Source organism: Melozone crissalis, unplaced genomic scaffold (assembly GCF_028551555.1).
Source record: "Melozone crissalis strain CALT ecotype California unplaced genomic scaffold, PUWL_Pcris_2 ptg000617l_1, whole genome shotgun sequence".
In the NCBI taxonomy this organism is placed as follows: Eukaryota; Metazoa; Chordata; class Aves; order Passeriformes; family Passerellidae; genus Melozone; species Melozone crissalis.
This window is the reverse complement of record NW_026536295.1, coordinates 9974-25728: the sequence shown is the minus strand read 5'-3', so window position 1 is coordinate 25728 and position 15755 is coordinate 9974. Positions and strand designations below refer to the sequence as shown.

The following is a 15755-nucleotide window of genomic DNA, read 5'->3' as shown; positions in this document are numbered from 1 at the left end:
GTCCCCACAGGGAATGTCAGCTGGGGTGGAGAGGTGGGCTACGGACCCAGAGCCAGCTCTGCTGGAGCTTCTGCCCATTCCCAAGGGATTGGGGTGGAATTGGGACTGGACTGGGATTTGGAATGGGATTGGGGTGGGATGGGGGCTGGGGCTGGATCCACTCCCTCCCCAACCCATGTTCCCAATAAAGCCCCTCTGCCCATTCCATAAGGATCTCCAGGGGAGATCCTGCAGAAATTTGGGAATTCTCAGGGAATTCTCTTTGGGATCTCTCAGAGAGAGAATAGGGACTGTCCCCCAGGGTGTCCCAGCAGGAATTGTCTCTGGGAATGTTCCCAGGTGTTGGGATTGGGAATTGTCCCTGCAGGGAATGTCAGCTGTGCTGGCTCTTCCTGGTGGGATATGGCCCCAGAGTTGGCTCCCCTGGAGATTCTGCCCCATTCCCAAGGGATTGGGGTGGAATTAGGACTGGATTGGGGTTGGGATTGGGATTGGGAATTGTCCCTGCCGGGAATGTCAGCTGGGGGCGGAGAGGCTGTGCCGGCTCTTCCCGGTGGGATACGGGACCCAAAGCCAGCTCTCCTGGAGCTTCTGCCCCATTCCCAGGGGATTGGGATTGGGATAGGATTGGGATTGAGACTGGGTTTGGGATTGGGGTGGGATATGGGCTGGATCCACTCCCTTCCCAGCCCATGTTCCCAATAAAGCCCCTCTGCCCATTCCGTGGGGATCTCCATGGGGACCCTGCAGAAATTGGGGAATTCTCAGGGATGGCAGAGGACAGGGACTGTTCCCCAGGGTGTCCCAGCAGGAATTGCCCTCAGGAATGTTCACGGGGATTGGGATTGGGAATTGTCCCCACAGGGAATGTCAGCCAGGGGTGGAGAGGCTGTGCCGGCTCTTCCCAGTGGGATACGGACCCAGAGCCGGCTCTCCTGGAGCTTCTGCCCCATTCGTAGGGGACTGGGATGGGATTGGGACTGGATTGGGATTGGGATGAGTTTGGGGCTGGATTTGGATTGGGATTCAGGTGGGTTTGGGGCTGGAGCCACCCATTCCCCAACCCATGTTCCCAATAAAGCCCCTCTGCGCATTCCGTGGGGATCTCCACGGGAAACCGACAGAAATCTGGAGATTCTCAGGGATGGCAAAGGACAGGGACTGTTCCCCAGGGTGTCCCAGCAGGACTGGCCCTCGGGAATGCTCCCGGGGATTGAGAATTGTCCCCACAGGGAATGTCAGGGGTGGAGAGGCTGTGCCGGCTCTTCCTGGTGGGATACGGACCCAGAGATGGCTCTGATGGAGCCTCTGCCCCATTCCCAGGGGATTGGGATGGGACTGGGGCTGGACTGGGATCAGGATGGGTTTGGGGCCACAGCCAGCTCTCCTGGAGCTTCTGCCCCATTCCCAGGGAGTTGGGATGAGGATGGGTTTGGGGCTGGATCCACCCCTTCCCCAACCCGTGTTCCCAATAAAGCCACTCTGCCCATTCCATGGGGTTTTCTGGTGGGGATCCTGCGGAAATTTAGGAATTCTCACGGATGGCAGAGGACAGGAGCTGTCCCCAAGGGTGTCCCAGCAGGATTTATCCCCCAGGATCTCTTCCAGGGGCATCAGGACCTGGCAGTTCCTTGGCAGGGAAGCTCTTCCCTTGTTCATGAGGGGCAGGTGATCCCATCGCAGTGGGATCCGGCTGATCCCGGGTGTCCCATGGGATGGGGACAGGCCCTGGCACTGGGATCCGTGTCCATGGGATGGGGACAGGCCCTGGCACTGGGATCCGTGTCCATGGGATGGGGACAGGCCCTGGCACTGGGATCCATGTCCATGGGATGGGGACAGGCGCTGGCACTGGGATCCGTGTCCATGAAATGGGGACAGGCCCTGGCACTGGGATCCGTGTCCATGGGATGGGGACAGGCCCTGGCACTGAGATCCGTGTCCATGGGATGGGGACAGGCCCTGGCACAGGGATCCATGTCCATGGGATGGGGACAGGCCCTGGCACTGAGATCCATGTCCATGGGATGGGGACAGGCCCTGGCACTGGGATCCGTGTCCATGAACTGGGACAGGCCCTGGCACTGGGATCCGTGTCCATGGGATGGGGACAGGCCCTGGCACTGAGATCCGTGTCCATGGGATGGGGACAGGCCCTGGCACTGGGATCCGTGTCCATGAACTGGGACAGGCCCTGGCACTGGGATCTGTGTCCATGGGATGGGGACAGGCCCTGGCACTGAGATCCGTGTCCATGGGATGGGGACAGGCCCTGGCACAGGGATCTGTGTCCATGAGCTGGGACAGGCCCTGGCACTGGGATCCGTGTCCATGGGATGGGGACAGGCCCTGGCACTGGGATCCGTGTCCATGGGATGGGGACAGGCCCTGGCACTGGGATCTGTGTCCATGGGATGGGGACAGGCCCTGGCACTGGGATCCGTGTCCATGGGATGGGGACAGGCCCTGGCACTGGGATCTGTGTCCATGGGATGGGGACAGGCCCTGGCACTGGAATCTGTGTCCATGAACTGGGACAGGCCCTGGCACAGGGATCTGTGTCCATGGGATGGGGACAGGCCCTGGCACTGGGATCTGTTTCCATGGGATGGGGACAGGCCCTGGCACAGGGATCTGTGTCCATGAGCTGGGATGGGGACAGGCCCTGGTACTGGGATCTGTGTCCATGGCCATGGGATGGGGACAGGCCCTGGCACTGGGATCTGTGTCCATGAGCTGGGACAGGCCCTGGCACTGGGATCCATGTCCATGGGATGGGGACAGGCCCTGGCACTGAGATCCGTGTCCATGGCCATGGGATGGGGACAGGCCCTGGCACTGGGATCCGTGTCCATGGGATGGGGACAGGCCCTGGCACTGGGATCCGTGTCCATGGGATGGGGACAGGCCCTGGCACTGGGATCTGTGTCCATGAGCTGGGACAGGCCCTGGCACTGGGATCCGTGTCCATGGGATGGGGACAGGCCCTGGCACTGGGATCCATGTCCATGGGATGGGGACAGGCCCTGGCACTGGGATCTGTGTCCATGGGATGGGGACAGGCCCTGGCACTGGGATCTGTGTCCATGGGATGGGGACAGGCCCTGGCACTGGGATCCATGTCCATGGGATGGGGACAGGCCCTGGCACTGGGATCTGTGTCCATGGGATGGGGACAGGCCCTGGCACTGGGATCTGTGTCCATGAGCTGGGACAGGCCCTGGCACTGGGATCCGTGTCCATGGGATGGGGACATGCCCTGACACTGGGATCCGTGTCCATGGGACGGGGACAGGCGCTGGCACTGGGATTTGTGTCCCACAGGATGGGGACAGGCCCTGGCACTGGGATTTGTGTCCCACGGGATGGTGACAGGCCCTGGCACTGGGATTTGTGTCCCACAGGATGGGGACAGGTCCCCAATCCTGGGCAGCTCCTGCTGGATCAGATTTGGGACCGGATCCTCATTCCTCAACTCCACAATTCCGCAATGACGAAATTATGGAAAATTCCGAGGTTGTTTTTCCTCCTTTTTTCCCACAGGATGATCCCAAAAACTCCGTAGGCAGTTCCAGGGTGTTCAACTCTACCTTTATTTTCCGTTTGGGGCCCTGCAGGGTCCTGGCAGCAGGAGGGGTCAGGAGGGGAGAGGCGGCAGCGATGCTGAGAATTCCCCCCGGGAAGGGGGATCCGGAGGGGCGGCAGCGGCCGCATTGCGCGGCTACTCTCTGGAAAGGAGGAAAATCCGGGATGAGCCCACTGTTATCCCTCGGGGGGGGTTTTTGGGAATATCCCACAGGACTCACACGGCGTTTTCCTTGAAGCGCTGCAGCGCCTGCTGGGCCACGTTCTCCATGAACCGCGGGTCGTCCCAGGGGATGTCCCCGGGCACGGTCAGCGCCAGCGGCTCCGAGTCGAAGAGCTGCACCGTCACCTGCGTGTCCGGGGGCACCGAGGGGTCCTCGGGGTTCGGAGCCTTGGACAGCACCTGGAATGGGCACCGGGGTCATCCCGCGGGAGAATCTGGGTTTGTGAGGTGGGAGCGGCCGCGGGAGAGCCCCAGGCGGGCCCCTGACCTTGGCTCCCATCCCGGCAGCATCCGGCTCTGCCAAGAGATTCCCGGCCGGAGCACAAAGAGCCCTTTGTGGCCCTGTCCCACTTTCCACCTTCCCATCCCCGTTCCCGGCCCCGATCCCGGCCCCATCCCGCCGGCCTCACCGTGGTGACCTGCAGGAAGCCATCGGAGCCCATGGAGTGGTTGGCCAGGCGGGACACCCAGCCGAACTGGCGGTTCAGCTGGTCCAGCAGGCCGGAGGTGTTGAGCATTTCCTCCTGGAATTCCCGGAGCAGGGAATCGTAGCGGCGCGTGAAGCGCTCGGCCACGCGCACGGCGTCCTCCAGCTGCTCCCGCAGCTCCTGCTGAGAGGGATCCTCCTGCCCGCAGTCTGGGACGGGGTGGGATGGGGTCAGCACGGCCCTGCGGGGTTCATCCCATCCCATCCCATCCCACCCCATCCCATCCTGTTCCATCCCATCCCCCCACACTCCAAAATGCACCCCAACCCACCCCATGCACCCCAAACCCTGAATTGTGCCCCCCATTCCTTTTCCCATTCCCATCTCCAGCCCCATCTCCATGCCCATTCCCATCCCCATTCCTGTTCCCATTCCCTGTTCCTGTCCCACCCCCATTCCCAGTTTCTGATCTCCTTTCCCGTCCCCATTCCCATCCCCATCCCTATTCCCATACCCGTTCCCATCCCCATTCCTGTTCCCATTCCCATCTGCATCCCCGTCCCCATTCCCATCTCCATTCCAAGTTTTCCATCTCCTTTCCCATGCCCATTCCCATTTCCATTCCCCATCTCTGTTCCCATTCCCGTTCCCATGCCCATGCTCGTTCCCATCCCCCCACGCCCCAAAATGCACCCCAAACCCTGAATTGTGCCCCCCATTCCTGTTCCCATTCCCATCCCCATCTACATCCCTGTTCCTGTTCCATCCCTATTCTCATCCCCATTCCCAGTTTTCCATCTCCTCTCCCATCCCCATTCCCAATTCTCATTCCCATTCCCCTCCCCATTCCCAATTCCCATTCCCATCCCCAGTTTTCCATCTCCTTTCCCATCCCCATTCCCAGCCCCGTCCCCATTCTGATCCCTGTTCCCCTTCCCATCCCCATTCCTGTTCCCATTCCCAGTTTTCCATCTCCTTTCCTGTCCCCATCCTAATCTCCATTCCCATCACCATCCCCGTTCCCATCCCCATTCCCTGTTCCCCATCTCCATCCCCGTTCCCATTCCCGTCCCCATCCCCCTTCCTGCTCCCATTCCCATCCCTGTCCCCATCCCTGCTCCTGTCCCCATCCCCATTCCCATCTCCAATCCCATCCTTGTTCTGATTCCTGTTCCTGTCCCCATCACCACTCCTGTCCCCATTCCCGTCCCCGTCCCCGTTCCCATCCCTATCCCCATTCCCATCCCTGCCCCCATCTTTGTTCCCATTCCCGCCCCCATTCCCATTCCCCATTCCCATCCCCATCCTGATTCCTGTTCCCATCCCCATCCCTGTTCCCATTCCCATCCTTGTTCTCATTCCCATTGCCATTCCTGTCCCCGTTCCCATTCCCATCCGCATCTCCATTCCTGTTCCCATTTCCATCCCTGTCCCCATTTCCATCCCCATTCCCATCCCTGTTCCCATCCCCATCCCCGTTTTCCCATTCCCATTCCCATTCTCTCCCCATTCCCAGTTTTCCATCTCCTTTCCCATCCCCATTCCTCTCCCCATCCCCTCATCCCTGTTCCTGTTCCCATTCCCATTCCCCATCCCCATTCCCCATCCCCGTTCCCCATCCCCATTCCCATCCCATTTCCTGTTCCTGCCCCCATTCCCATCCCCACCCCATTCCCATTCCCATCCCCACCCCATCCCCATTTTTCCATCCCCATCCCCATTTTTCCATCCCCTTTTCCATCCCCATTCCTCGGTTCCCGTCCCCATTCCCGGCTCACCCAGGGCCAGGATCTCCCGGCACTGCTCGCACTCATCCCTCATCCGCAGGCAGCCGGCCGAGTTCCGCCGGATCTCCCGGCAAACCATCCGGTCATTGCTGAAATTCCGGGATTCTGCGGGAATTCCGGGCTGGCCTCAGTGCCCCAAATACCCCCTAAGTCCCCACAGGTCCCCCCCAGGTGCCAGAAAAGGGATTTTTCCTTGGAATTTGGGCCCCTCCCATCCCCAGGGCTGCGTTGGCAGACGGTGACGGCACCGGCTGCGACATTCCCAAAAAAAAACAAACACCAAAAAGACATGAGCTGTAATCCCAAAAAAAAAAAAAAAAAACCAGAAAAAAAACCATTGGCTGCAATCTCTAGAAAAACAAACACCCAAAAAACATTGGCTGTAATCCCAAAAAACATCGGCTGTAATCCCCAAAAAAACCAACACCAAAAAAACATCCTCTGCAATCCCAAAAAAAACCCCAAATACCTTCAATATTCCCCCAAAAAACACCTGCAATATTCCCAAAAAACCCAAACACCTGCAGCATTACCCCCCAAAAATTCAGCAGCATTCCAAGAAAAACCCAGCGTCTCCAACATTCCCAAGCAAACCATCATCAGCATTCCTAGAAAAACCAAACACTCCCAAAAAAACCCCATTCCCATGATGGCAGCTGGGATCGAGGTGGGACAACACCCCAAATCCCAGCCCACCACCAGCAGAGCTCGTGATTCCCAGGTTTCCATGGGAAATCCCTTTAGGGAATCCCCAAACCCTCTAAAGTTGCAGAGGATTTTCTGGGAATCTTTGCTCAGAATCCTCCAAACCTTCTAAAGTTGCAAAGGATTTTTTGGGAATCTTTCCTCAGAATCCTCTGAATCCTCCAAAGTTGCCAAGGATTTTCTGGAAATCATTTCTCAGAATGCTCCCAAGCTTCAAAGGATTTTCTGGGAATCTTTTCCCAGAATCCTCCAAACCTTCTAAAGTTGCAAAGGATTTTCTGGGAATCTTTTCCCAGAATACTCCAAAGTTGCGAAGGATTTTCTGGGAATCTTTTCCCAGAACACTCCAAAGTTGCGAAGGATTTTCTGGGAATCTTTTCTGAGAATCCCCCAAATCATCCAAGTTTTCCAAGGATTTTCTGGGAATCTTTTCTCAGAATCCTCCAAACCTTCTAAAGTTGCAAAAGATTTTTTGGGAATTTTTTCTCAGAATCCTCCAAGGCTGCCGAGGAATTTCTGGGAATCTTTTCCCAGAATCCTCTAAACCCTCCAAAGTTGCAAAGGATTTTCTGGGAATCTTTTCCCAGAATCCTCCAAATCCTCCAAATTTTCCAAGGATTTTCTGGGACTCTTTTCTCAGAACCCTCACAAGTTTCGCTGATTTCCCGCAACTCTTTTCCCCAAACCCACCGGAATTCGGGATCCCCCACCCGCCACCCCGCTCCCCTCCATCCCTACCTGTCTCAAACTCTCCGGTGGGATTCTCCCAGCTGCCCTGGGCGTCCTCCAGCATGCGCTGGGTGATCTGGAAGAGCGGCTGGAAGAGCTGCTGGAAGCCGCCGTGGCGGTGCGGGAAGAAGGGGAAGAAGTCTCCGGAGAAGCGCCGGGAGCGACGCGGGAGGCGCAGCCGCTGCACCGGCGGCCCCAGCGCCTCGCGGAAGCCGCCGAAGGGCGCCTGGAAGAAGGGGTGGAGGCGGCTCTGGACGCGGGAGCTGTCGAGGAAGATGTCCTGGACGCCGTCCTCCATGAGGCCGAAGCGCTCCTCCAGGTCCTGCAGCTGCCGCTCCTGGCGCTCGTCGCGCTCCAGCAGCGAGTCCAGGCGCTCGCCGTCCACCCAGATGGAGATGGGAGACGTGTGGTTCAGGAATTCCTCCAGCTGGGAATGGGAACGGGGTCAGAACCTGGGATCCCTGGGCCATGTGTGATCCTGAACCTGAGACCCTCTGGGAATGGGGTCAGGGAAATATCCCTCTTTCCTGGTATCCCTGATTGCTGTGGGATTCCTCAGCTGCCAAACCTCTGGGAATGGGATGAGGGCAAAATCCCCCACTGCTGGTATCCCTGTGTGATATGGGATCCTGCACATGGAGACCCTCTGGGAATGGGATCAGGGCAAAATCCCCCTTTCCTGGGATCCCTGTGTGATGTGAGATCCTGCATATGAAGACCGTCTGGGAATGGGATCAAAACCCGGCCGTTCACAGGATCCCTCAGCTGGAGCCCCTCTGGGAATGGGATCAAAACCTGGCCTTTCCCAGGATCCCTGGGACATGTGGGGTCCTGCACATGGAGACCCTCTGGGACCAGGGTCAAAATCCAGCCATTCCCGGGATCTCTGTGTGATGTGGGATCCCGCACCTGAGACCCTCTGGGAACGGGGTCAGAACTTGGGATCCCTGGGCAATGTGGGATCCTGCACATGGAGACCCTCTGGGAACGGGGTCAGAACTTGGGATCCCTGGACAATGTGGGATCCTGCACATGGAGACCCTCTGGGAATGGGGTCAGAACTTGGGATCCCTGGACAATGTGGGATCCCGCACCTGAGACCTTCTGGGAACGGGGTCAGAACTTGGGATCCCTGGGCAATGTGGGATCCCGCACCTGAGACCCTCTGGGAACGGGGTCAGAACTTGGGATCCCTGGGCAATGTGGGATCCTGCACATGGAGACCCTCTGGGAACGGGGTCAGAACTTGGGATCCCTGGACAATGTGGGATCCTGCACATGGAGACCCCCTGGGAATGGGATCAGGGCAAAATCCCTCTTTCCCGGTATCCCTGTGTGATGTGGGATTCTGTACCTGTGACCTGCTGGGAATGGGATCAAAACTCAGCCATTCCCAGCATTCCTCAGCTGGAGACCCTCTGGGAATGGGATCAAAACCCAGCCATTCCCAGGATATCTGTGTGATGTGGGATCCTGCATCTGAGACCCTCTGGGAATGGGATCAAAACCTGGCCATTCCCAGGACCCCACACCTGGAGACCCTCTGGGAATGGGATCAGGGCAAAATCCCCCTTTCCTGGTATCCCTGTGCCACGTGGGATCCTGCACCTGGAGACCCTCTGGGAATGGGATCAAAACCCAGCTGTTCCCAGGATCCCTCACCTGAGACCCTCTTGGAATGGGATCAAAACCCAGCCATTCCCAGGATCCCAGGCCATGTGGGATCCCGCGCCTGGAGACCCTCTGGGAATGGGATCAGGGCAAAATCCCCCTTTCCTGATATCCCTGTGGGATCCGTCAGCAGCCAAATCTCTGGGAACGGGAATGGGATGAGGCCAAAATCCTGCCCTTCCCGGTATTCCCGTGTGATGTGGGATCCCTCCCCAGCAGTTTGCCAGTTAATGGGAATGGGATTGGGGTGAGGCTGAGTTCCCCCTTTTCCCGTACCCCGGGTGTCCCTCATCTGCCTCGGGTCACTAATGGGAATGGGATCAGCCCAAATGTGGGAATGGGATCACCCCAAATCCCATTTTCCCAGTACCCAGGTGCCCCTCCCCTGCCGGGAGTCACTAACGGGAATGGGAATGGGATCATCCCAAATCCCCTTTTCCTGTATCCCGGTGCCCCTGACCGGTGTGGGGTCACTAACGGGAATGGGATCAGCCCAAATGTGGGAATGGGATCACCCCAAATCCCATTTTCCCAGTATTCCTGTGTCCCTCAGCCACTGACGCTCTGGCTAATGGATCATCCCCAATCCCCCCCCTCCAATTTTTTTCCTGTTGTTTCCCCATTGTTTTCCCAGTATTTTCCTGGTTGTTTTTCCATTGTTTCCCCATTGTTTTTCCATTGTTTCACTGTTATTTCCCCAGTGTTTCCCATTTTTTCCCCTGTTGTTTCCCTGTTTTTTCCCCTTTGTTTCCCTGATATTTTCCTGGTGTTTCCCTTTTTTTCCCCCAGTGTTTCCCCATTGTTTCACTGTTATTTCCGTGTTGTTCCCCATTTTTCCCCCATTGTTTTCCCACTGTTTCCCCTGTATTTCCCCATTGTTCCCTCATCATTTCCCCACTGTTCCCCTGGTTTTTCCTTGCTGTTTCCCCATTGTTTCTCGGTATTTCCTCATTGTTTCCCCATTGTTTCCCCATTGTTTCCCCAATGTTTCCCTGGTGTTTCCCCAGTGTTTTCTCATTGTTTCCCCACTGTTTCACTATTTTTTTCCTGCTATTTCCCCATTATTTCCCCAGTGTTTCCCCAGTGTTTCCTCGTTATTTCTTCTGTGTTTGCCTCGTGTCTCCAGTTGTTTCCCTGCTGTTTTCCTGTTGTTTCCCTGTTATCTCTTTGTTGTTTTCCCAGTACTTCCCCACTGTCCCCCCAGTGCTTCCCCAGTGTCTCCTGTTGTTTCCCAGTTGTTTCCCCATTGTTTTCTTGGTATTTCCCTGTTATTTCCCCATTATTTCCCCGTTATTTCCCCATTGGTTCCCTGCTATTTCCTTGGTGTTTCCCCAGTGTTTCCCCAGTATTTCCTGGTGTTTTCCCCACTGTTTCCCTGTTGTTTCCTGGTGTTTCCCCATTATTTCCCCATTTTTTCCCTGCCATTTCCCCACTATTTCCCTGCTATTTTCCCAGTATTTCCCTGGTCTTTCCCCAGTGTTTCCCCAGCATCTCCCCACTGTTTCCCCAGTGTTTCCCTGTTGTTTCCCAATGTTTCCCCAGTGTTTCCCTAATGTTTCCCCACTATTTCCCCATTGTTTCCCCAGTGTTTCTCTGTTGCTTTCCATTTTTTCCCCCAGTGTTTTTCCAGTATTTCCCCAGCGTTTCCCTGGTATTTCCCCAATGTTTCCCCAGTGTTTTCCTGGTGCTTCCCCACTGTTTGTCCATTGTTTCCCAGTATTTCCTTGTTGCTTCCCCATTTTTTCTCCACTGTTTCCTGGGATTTCCTCGTTGTTTCCCCGGTATTTCCCTGATGTTTCCTCACTGTTTCCTGGTGTCTCCCCAGTGTTTCCCTGCTGTTTCCTGGCGTTTCCACATTATTTTCTCGGTATTTCCTCGTTGTTTCCCTGGTGTTTCCCCACTGTTTCCCCATTGTTTCCCAGTATTTCCTCGTTGTTTCCCCACTGTTTCCCCATTTTCTCCCCGCTGTTTCCCCATTGCTTCCCCATTGTTTCCCAGTATTTCCTCGCTGTTTCCCCACTGTTTCCCCATTTTCTCCCGCTGTTTGCCCATTGCTTCCCCATTGTTTCCCAGTATTTCCTCGCTGTTTCCCCACTGTTTCCCCATTTTCTCCCCGCTGTTTCCCCATTGCTTCCCCACTGTTTCCCAGTATTTCCTCGTTATTTCCCCACTGTCTCCCCATTTTCTCCCGCTGTTTCCCCGCTGTTTTCCCAGTATATCCCCACTGTTTCCCAGTGTGTTTCCCCGCTGTCGTGCCTCACCTGCCGGCCCACGAGCCCGGCGCCGCTGCGGCAGGTGCGCGAGTAGAAGCGGAGGCAGCGCTGCCGCAGGCAGGGCTTGCAGCTCTCCCACAGCGCCTGCACCGAGGCGTTGCAGCGCTCGCCCCGCGCCGACAGCTCCTGCTCCTTCTGCCGCGCCAGCTGCACCGCTTCCTGGCGGGAATGCCGCACTCAGATCCGCGTTCCCGGAGCACCGGGAGCGGCCGAGTCCCACCACGGCATTCCCAGAGTCCTGGGAGTGGCTGAGTGCCGGCACGGCATTCCCAGAGTCCTGGGACACCCCAATCCTGGCATTCACAGATTCCCAGGACACCCTGATCCCCGGCACGGCATTCCCAGAGTCCCGGGACACCCCAAATCCCCGCATTCCCAGATTCCCAGGGCACCCCAGCTCCCACACAGCATTCCCAGAGCCCTGGGACACAGCAATCCCAATCCTGGCATTCCCAGATTCCCAGGACACCCCAAACCCCGGCACAGAATTCCCAGAGCCCTGGGACACTGTGATGACAAGCACAGCATTCCCAGAGTCTTGGGAGCAGCCAAGTCCCAGTATGGCATTCCCAGATTCCCAGGACACCCCAATCCCCAGCACGGCTTTTCCAGAACCCTGGGAGCCGCTGATTCCCAGCACAGCATTCCCAGAGCCCCAGGACACCCCAATCCCAGCATGGCATTTCCAGATTCCCAGGACACCTCAATCCCAAGCATGGCATTCCCAGAGTCCCAGGAGCTGCTGTTTCCCAGCACAGCATTCCCAGATTCCTGGGACACCCCAATCCCAAGTACACTATTCCCGGGACACCCCAACTCCCACACAGCATTTCCAGAATCCCAGAACACCCCAATCCCAAGCACAGCATTCCCAGAGTCCTAGGACACCCCAATTCCCGCATGGCATCCCCTGTTCCCGGAATACAGTGATCCCCAGGATAACAATCCCTGTTCCCAGGGCCACCCCGACCCCTGACACAGCATCCCCAATTCCCAGGACATCCAATCCCTGTTCCTGGGACACTCCAACCCCTGACACAGCATTCCTTGTTCCCAGGACATCCAATCTCTGACACAGCATTCCCCATTCCTGGGAAATCCAAACCCTGACACAGCAATCGTTGTTCCCGGAATAGCATTCCCTGTTCCAAGGACACACCGATCCTGACACAGCATCCCCCATTCCCAGGACACCCAACCCCTGACACAGCATTCCCTGTTCCCGGAAAACACCAATCCTGACACAGCATTCCCAATTCCTGAGACACACCATTCTCCGGACTCAGGACACACCATTCCCAATTCATCCCAATCCTGGCCCATCCCATTCCCAGTCCACCCCATTCCTGGCCCATCTCAATCCCGTTCCTGGCCCAGCCCATTCCCCATTCCCATCTCGATCCCATTCCTGGCCCATCCCAATCCTGATCCCAATCTCATCCCAATCCTGATCCCAATCCTATTCCCTTTCCTATACCCATCCTGTTTCCATCTCTGTCCCAATCCCATTCCCAATCCCAAATCCCAATCCCACACCTTTCCACGCTGTGCCTGCTGCAGGGAGCGCAGCAGCTCCTGGTGCCCACGGCTGCTGCGCTGCCCTCCTCTCCCGTTCCCGCTCCCAATCCCATTCCTAATCCCAAATCCCAATCCCAATCCCGTCCCAGAACCCAATCCCAAATCCCGTTCCCAATCTCATTCCTGATCCCATTCCCAATCCCAAATCCCATTCTCCACCCCAAATCCTGTTCCCAACACCTCCTTTCCATGCTTTGCCTGCTGCGGGGAACGCAGCTGCTCCTGGTGCCCGCGGTCACTGCGCTGCACTCCCAATCCCATTCCCAATCCCATCCCTTACCAATCCCAGTCCCAATCCTGTTCCCAATCCCATCCCTCACCCGACCCCAGTCCCAATCCCATTCCCAATCCCGTTCCCAATCCCATTCCCAATCCCATTCCCAATCCCAATCCCACACCTCCTTGCCGCGCTGCGCCTGCTGCAGGGAGCGCAGCAGCTCCTGGTGCCCGTGGTTGCTGCGCTACACTCCCGTTCCCATTCCTGATCCCAAATGCCATTCCCAATCCCAATCCCATTCCCAGTCCCAATCCCAATCCCACACCTCCTTGCTGCGCTGCGCCTGCTGCAGGGAGCGCAGCAGCTCCCAGTGCCCATGGCCATTGTGTTCCCATCCCATTCCTGTTCCCAATCCCATTCTCATTCCTGATCCCAAATCCCAATCCCAAATCCCATTCCCAATCCCGTTCCCACACCTCCTTCCCACGCTGTGCCTGCTGCAAGGAGCGCAGCAGCTCCTGGTGCCCGTGGTTGCTGCATTCCAGTCCCGTTCCCAATCCCAATCCCAATCCCAAATCCCAAATCCCATTCCCAATCCCAATCCCAAATCCCATTCCCAATCCCATTCCCACACCTCCTTGCCGCGCTGCGCCTGCTGCAGGGAGCGCAGCAGCTCCTGGTGCCCGTGGTTGCTGCATTCCAGTCCCGTTCCCAATCCCAAATCCCAAATCCCATTCCCAATCCCAATCCCAAATCCCATTCCCAATCCCGTTCCCACACCTCCTTGCCGCGCTGCGCCTGCTGCAGGGAGCGCAGCAGCTCCTGGTGCCCGCGGTTGCTGCATTCCAGTCCCGTTCCCAATCCCAATCCCAAATCCCATTCCCAATCCCAAATCCCATTCCCAATCCCGTTCCCACACCTCCTTGCCGCGCTGCGCCTGCTGCAGGGAGCGCAGCAGCTCCTGGTGCCCGCGGTCGCTGCGCTGCAGCAGCTCCTGCATCCTGCGCACGCCCTGCAGCGCCCGCTCCACCTCCGCGTCCACCACGCGGCTGCCCGCGGCTGACAGCTCTGCGGGGAGGGGAAAAGTGGGGTGAAAAATGGGGAAAAGTGGGGGAAAATGGGGGGAAATATCCGGGGGAAACTGGGGAAAAATTGAGGGGAAAGTGGGGGAAAAGCAGGGGGAAAAGTGGGGGAAATATCCAGGGAAAAGTGTGGGAAATACCCTGGGGAAAGCGGGGGAAATATTGGGGAAAGTGGGGAAAAATTGGAGGGAAAGTGGGGAAGTATCACGGGGAAATATCCGGGGGAAAATGGGGGGAAAGTGGGGAAATATCAGGAGGAAGTATCAGGGGTAAAAGTGGGGGTAAAATGGGGAAAAATTGGGGAAAAGTGGTGGAAAATTTGGGGGGAAAATCAGGGAAGAGAGACCCTGTGACCCCATCTCCCCATACTGAAAACCCATCACATCCCCTGGGGGCTTGATCCCCCCAAAATGAGACCCTGTGACCTCCCCCAAAACTAAAACCTCTGATCCTGCCCCAAAACCCCCCAAAATTAAAACCTGTGACATCCTCTGGGGACGTGACCCCCCAAAAATGAAAATCCATGACCCCCCCGTCCCCCAAGCCCCCCAAAATGAGGCCCTGTGACCCTCCCAAACCTCCCCAAAATGGGACCCCGTGACCCCCCCCCACCGTCCCCAACCCCCCCAAAATGGGACCCCATGACCCTCCCCTCCCCAGATCCCCCAAATTTAACCCCAAACCCCCCAAATTTAACCCCAAACCCCCCAATTTTAACCTCAAACCCCCCAAATTTAACCCCAAACCCCCCAAATTTCCCCCTCTCACCTCGGAGCTCCCCGGGGGGCAGCAGCGCCTCAGCCCCCCCCAGGGCCAGGAGCGCCAGCAGGGACAGCGACAGCGACAGTGACAGCGCCATGGCCTGGGGACAGCGACAGGGACAGGGTCAGGGTGAGGGGACAGGGACAGTGACAGGGGACAGCGACAGGGACACGGACAGGATGAGGGGACAGGGACAGCGACAGTGACAGCGCCATGGCCTGGGGACAGCGACAGGGACAGGGTCAGGGTGAGGGGACAGGGACAGTGACAGGGGACAGTGACAGGGACATGGCCTGGGGACAGCGACAGGGTCAGGGGACATGGTCAGGGACATGGTCAGGGGGACAGAAACAGGGACAAGGACAGTGCCATGGTCTGGCAACAGGGAGAAGGACAGGGGACAATGACAGCACCGTGGTCTGGGGACAGGGACAGGAGGGCTCAGGGGGGTCAGGGACAAGGGACAGGGTCAGGGGCTCAGGAGGGGACAGCAACAGGGGGGGTCAGGGGGGAACAGGGACAGGGGGGACAGGGGACAGGAGGGTCAGGGACGGGGGGGGGGAAGGGACCGTGACGGAGACCGGGACGTCAGGGGGGGGACAGGGATGGGGATGGGGGGGTCAGGAGGGGCAGACAGGGGACAGGAGGGGACAGAGACTGGGACAGGAGGGTCAGGGACAGGGGACAGGGACAGCAATGGGACTGGGGTGTCGGG

General features: G+C 57.6%; 1 protein-coding gene across 1 annotated transcript; it reads right to left on the bottom strand.

Moving 5' to 3' along the window:
• Positions 1-3569: 3569 nt before the first annotated feature.
• CLU (clusterin) lies at positions 3570-15169 on the bottom strand. Its single transcript, XM_054295299.1, has 8 exons — positions 15047-15169; positions 14116-14264; positions 11390-11560; positions 7467-7884; positions 6015-6128; positions 4219-4445; positions 3807-3988; positions 3570-3728 (listed from the first exon to the last, which is right to left on the bottom strand). The coding sequence occupies exons 1-8, from the start codon at positions 15135-15137 to the stop codon at positions 3722-3724; spliced, it is 1359 nt and encodes a 452-aa protein (XP_054151274.1). The 5' UTR covers positions 15138-15169; the 3' UTR covers positions 3570-3721.
• Between the last annotated feature and the right edge of the window lie 586 nt (positions 15170-15755).

What these genes read in the sequence shown, in the direction of transcription:
- CLU (XM_054295299.1), bottom strand. Translation starts at nt 15,137, where the DNA reads ATGGCGCTGTCACTGTCGCTGTCGCTGTCCCTGCTGGCGCTCCTGGCC. An exon ending in GCCCCCCGGGGAGCTCCGAG is followed by an intron (nt 14,265 to 15,046) that starts GTGAGAGGGGGA and finishes CCCTCCCCGCAG; the next exon opens with AGCTGTCAGCCGCGGGCAGC. An exon ending in CCGGGCTCGTGGGCCGGCAG is followed by an intron (nt 7,885 to 11,389) that starts GTGAGGCACGAC and finishes TCCCATTCCCAG; the next exon opens with CTGGAGGAATTCCTGAACCA.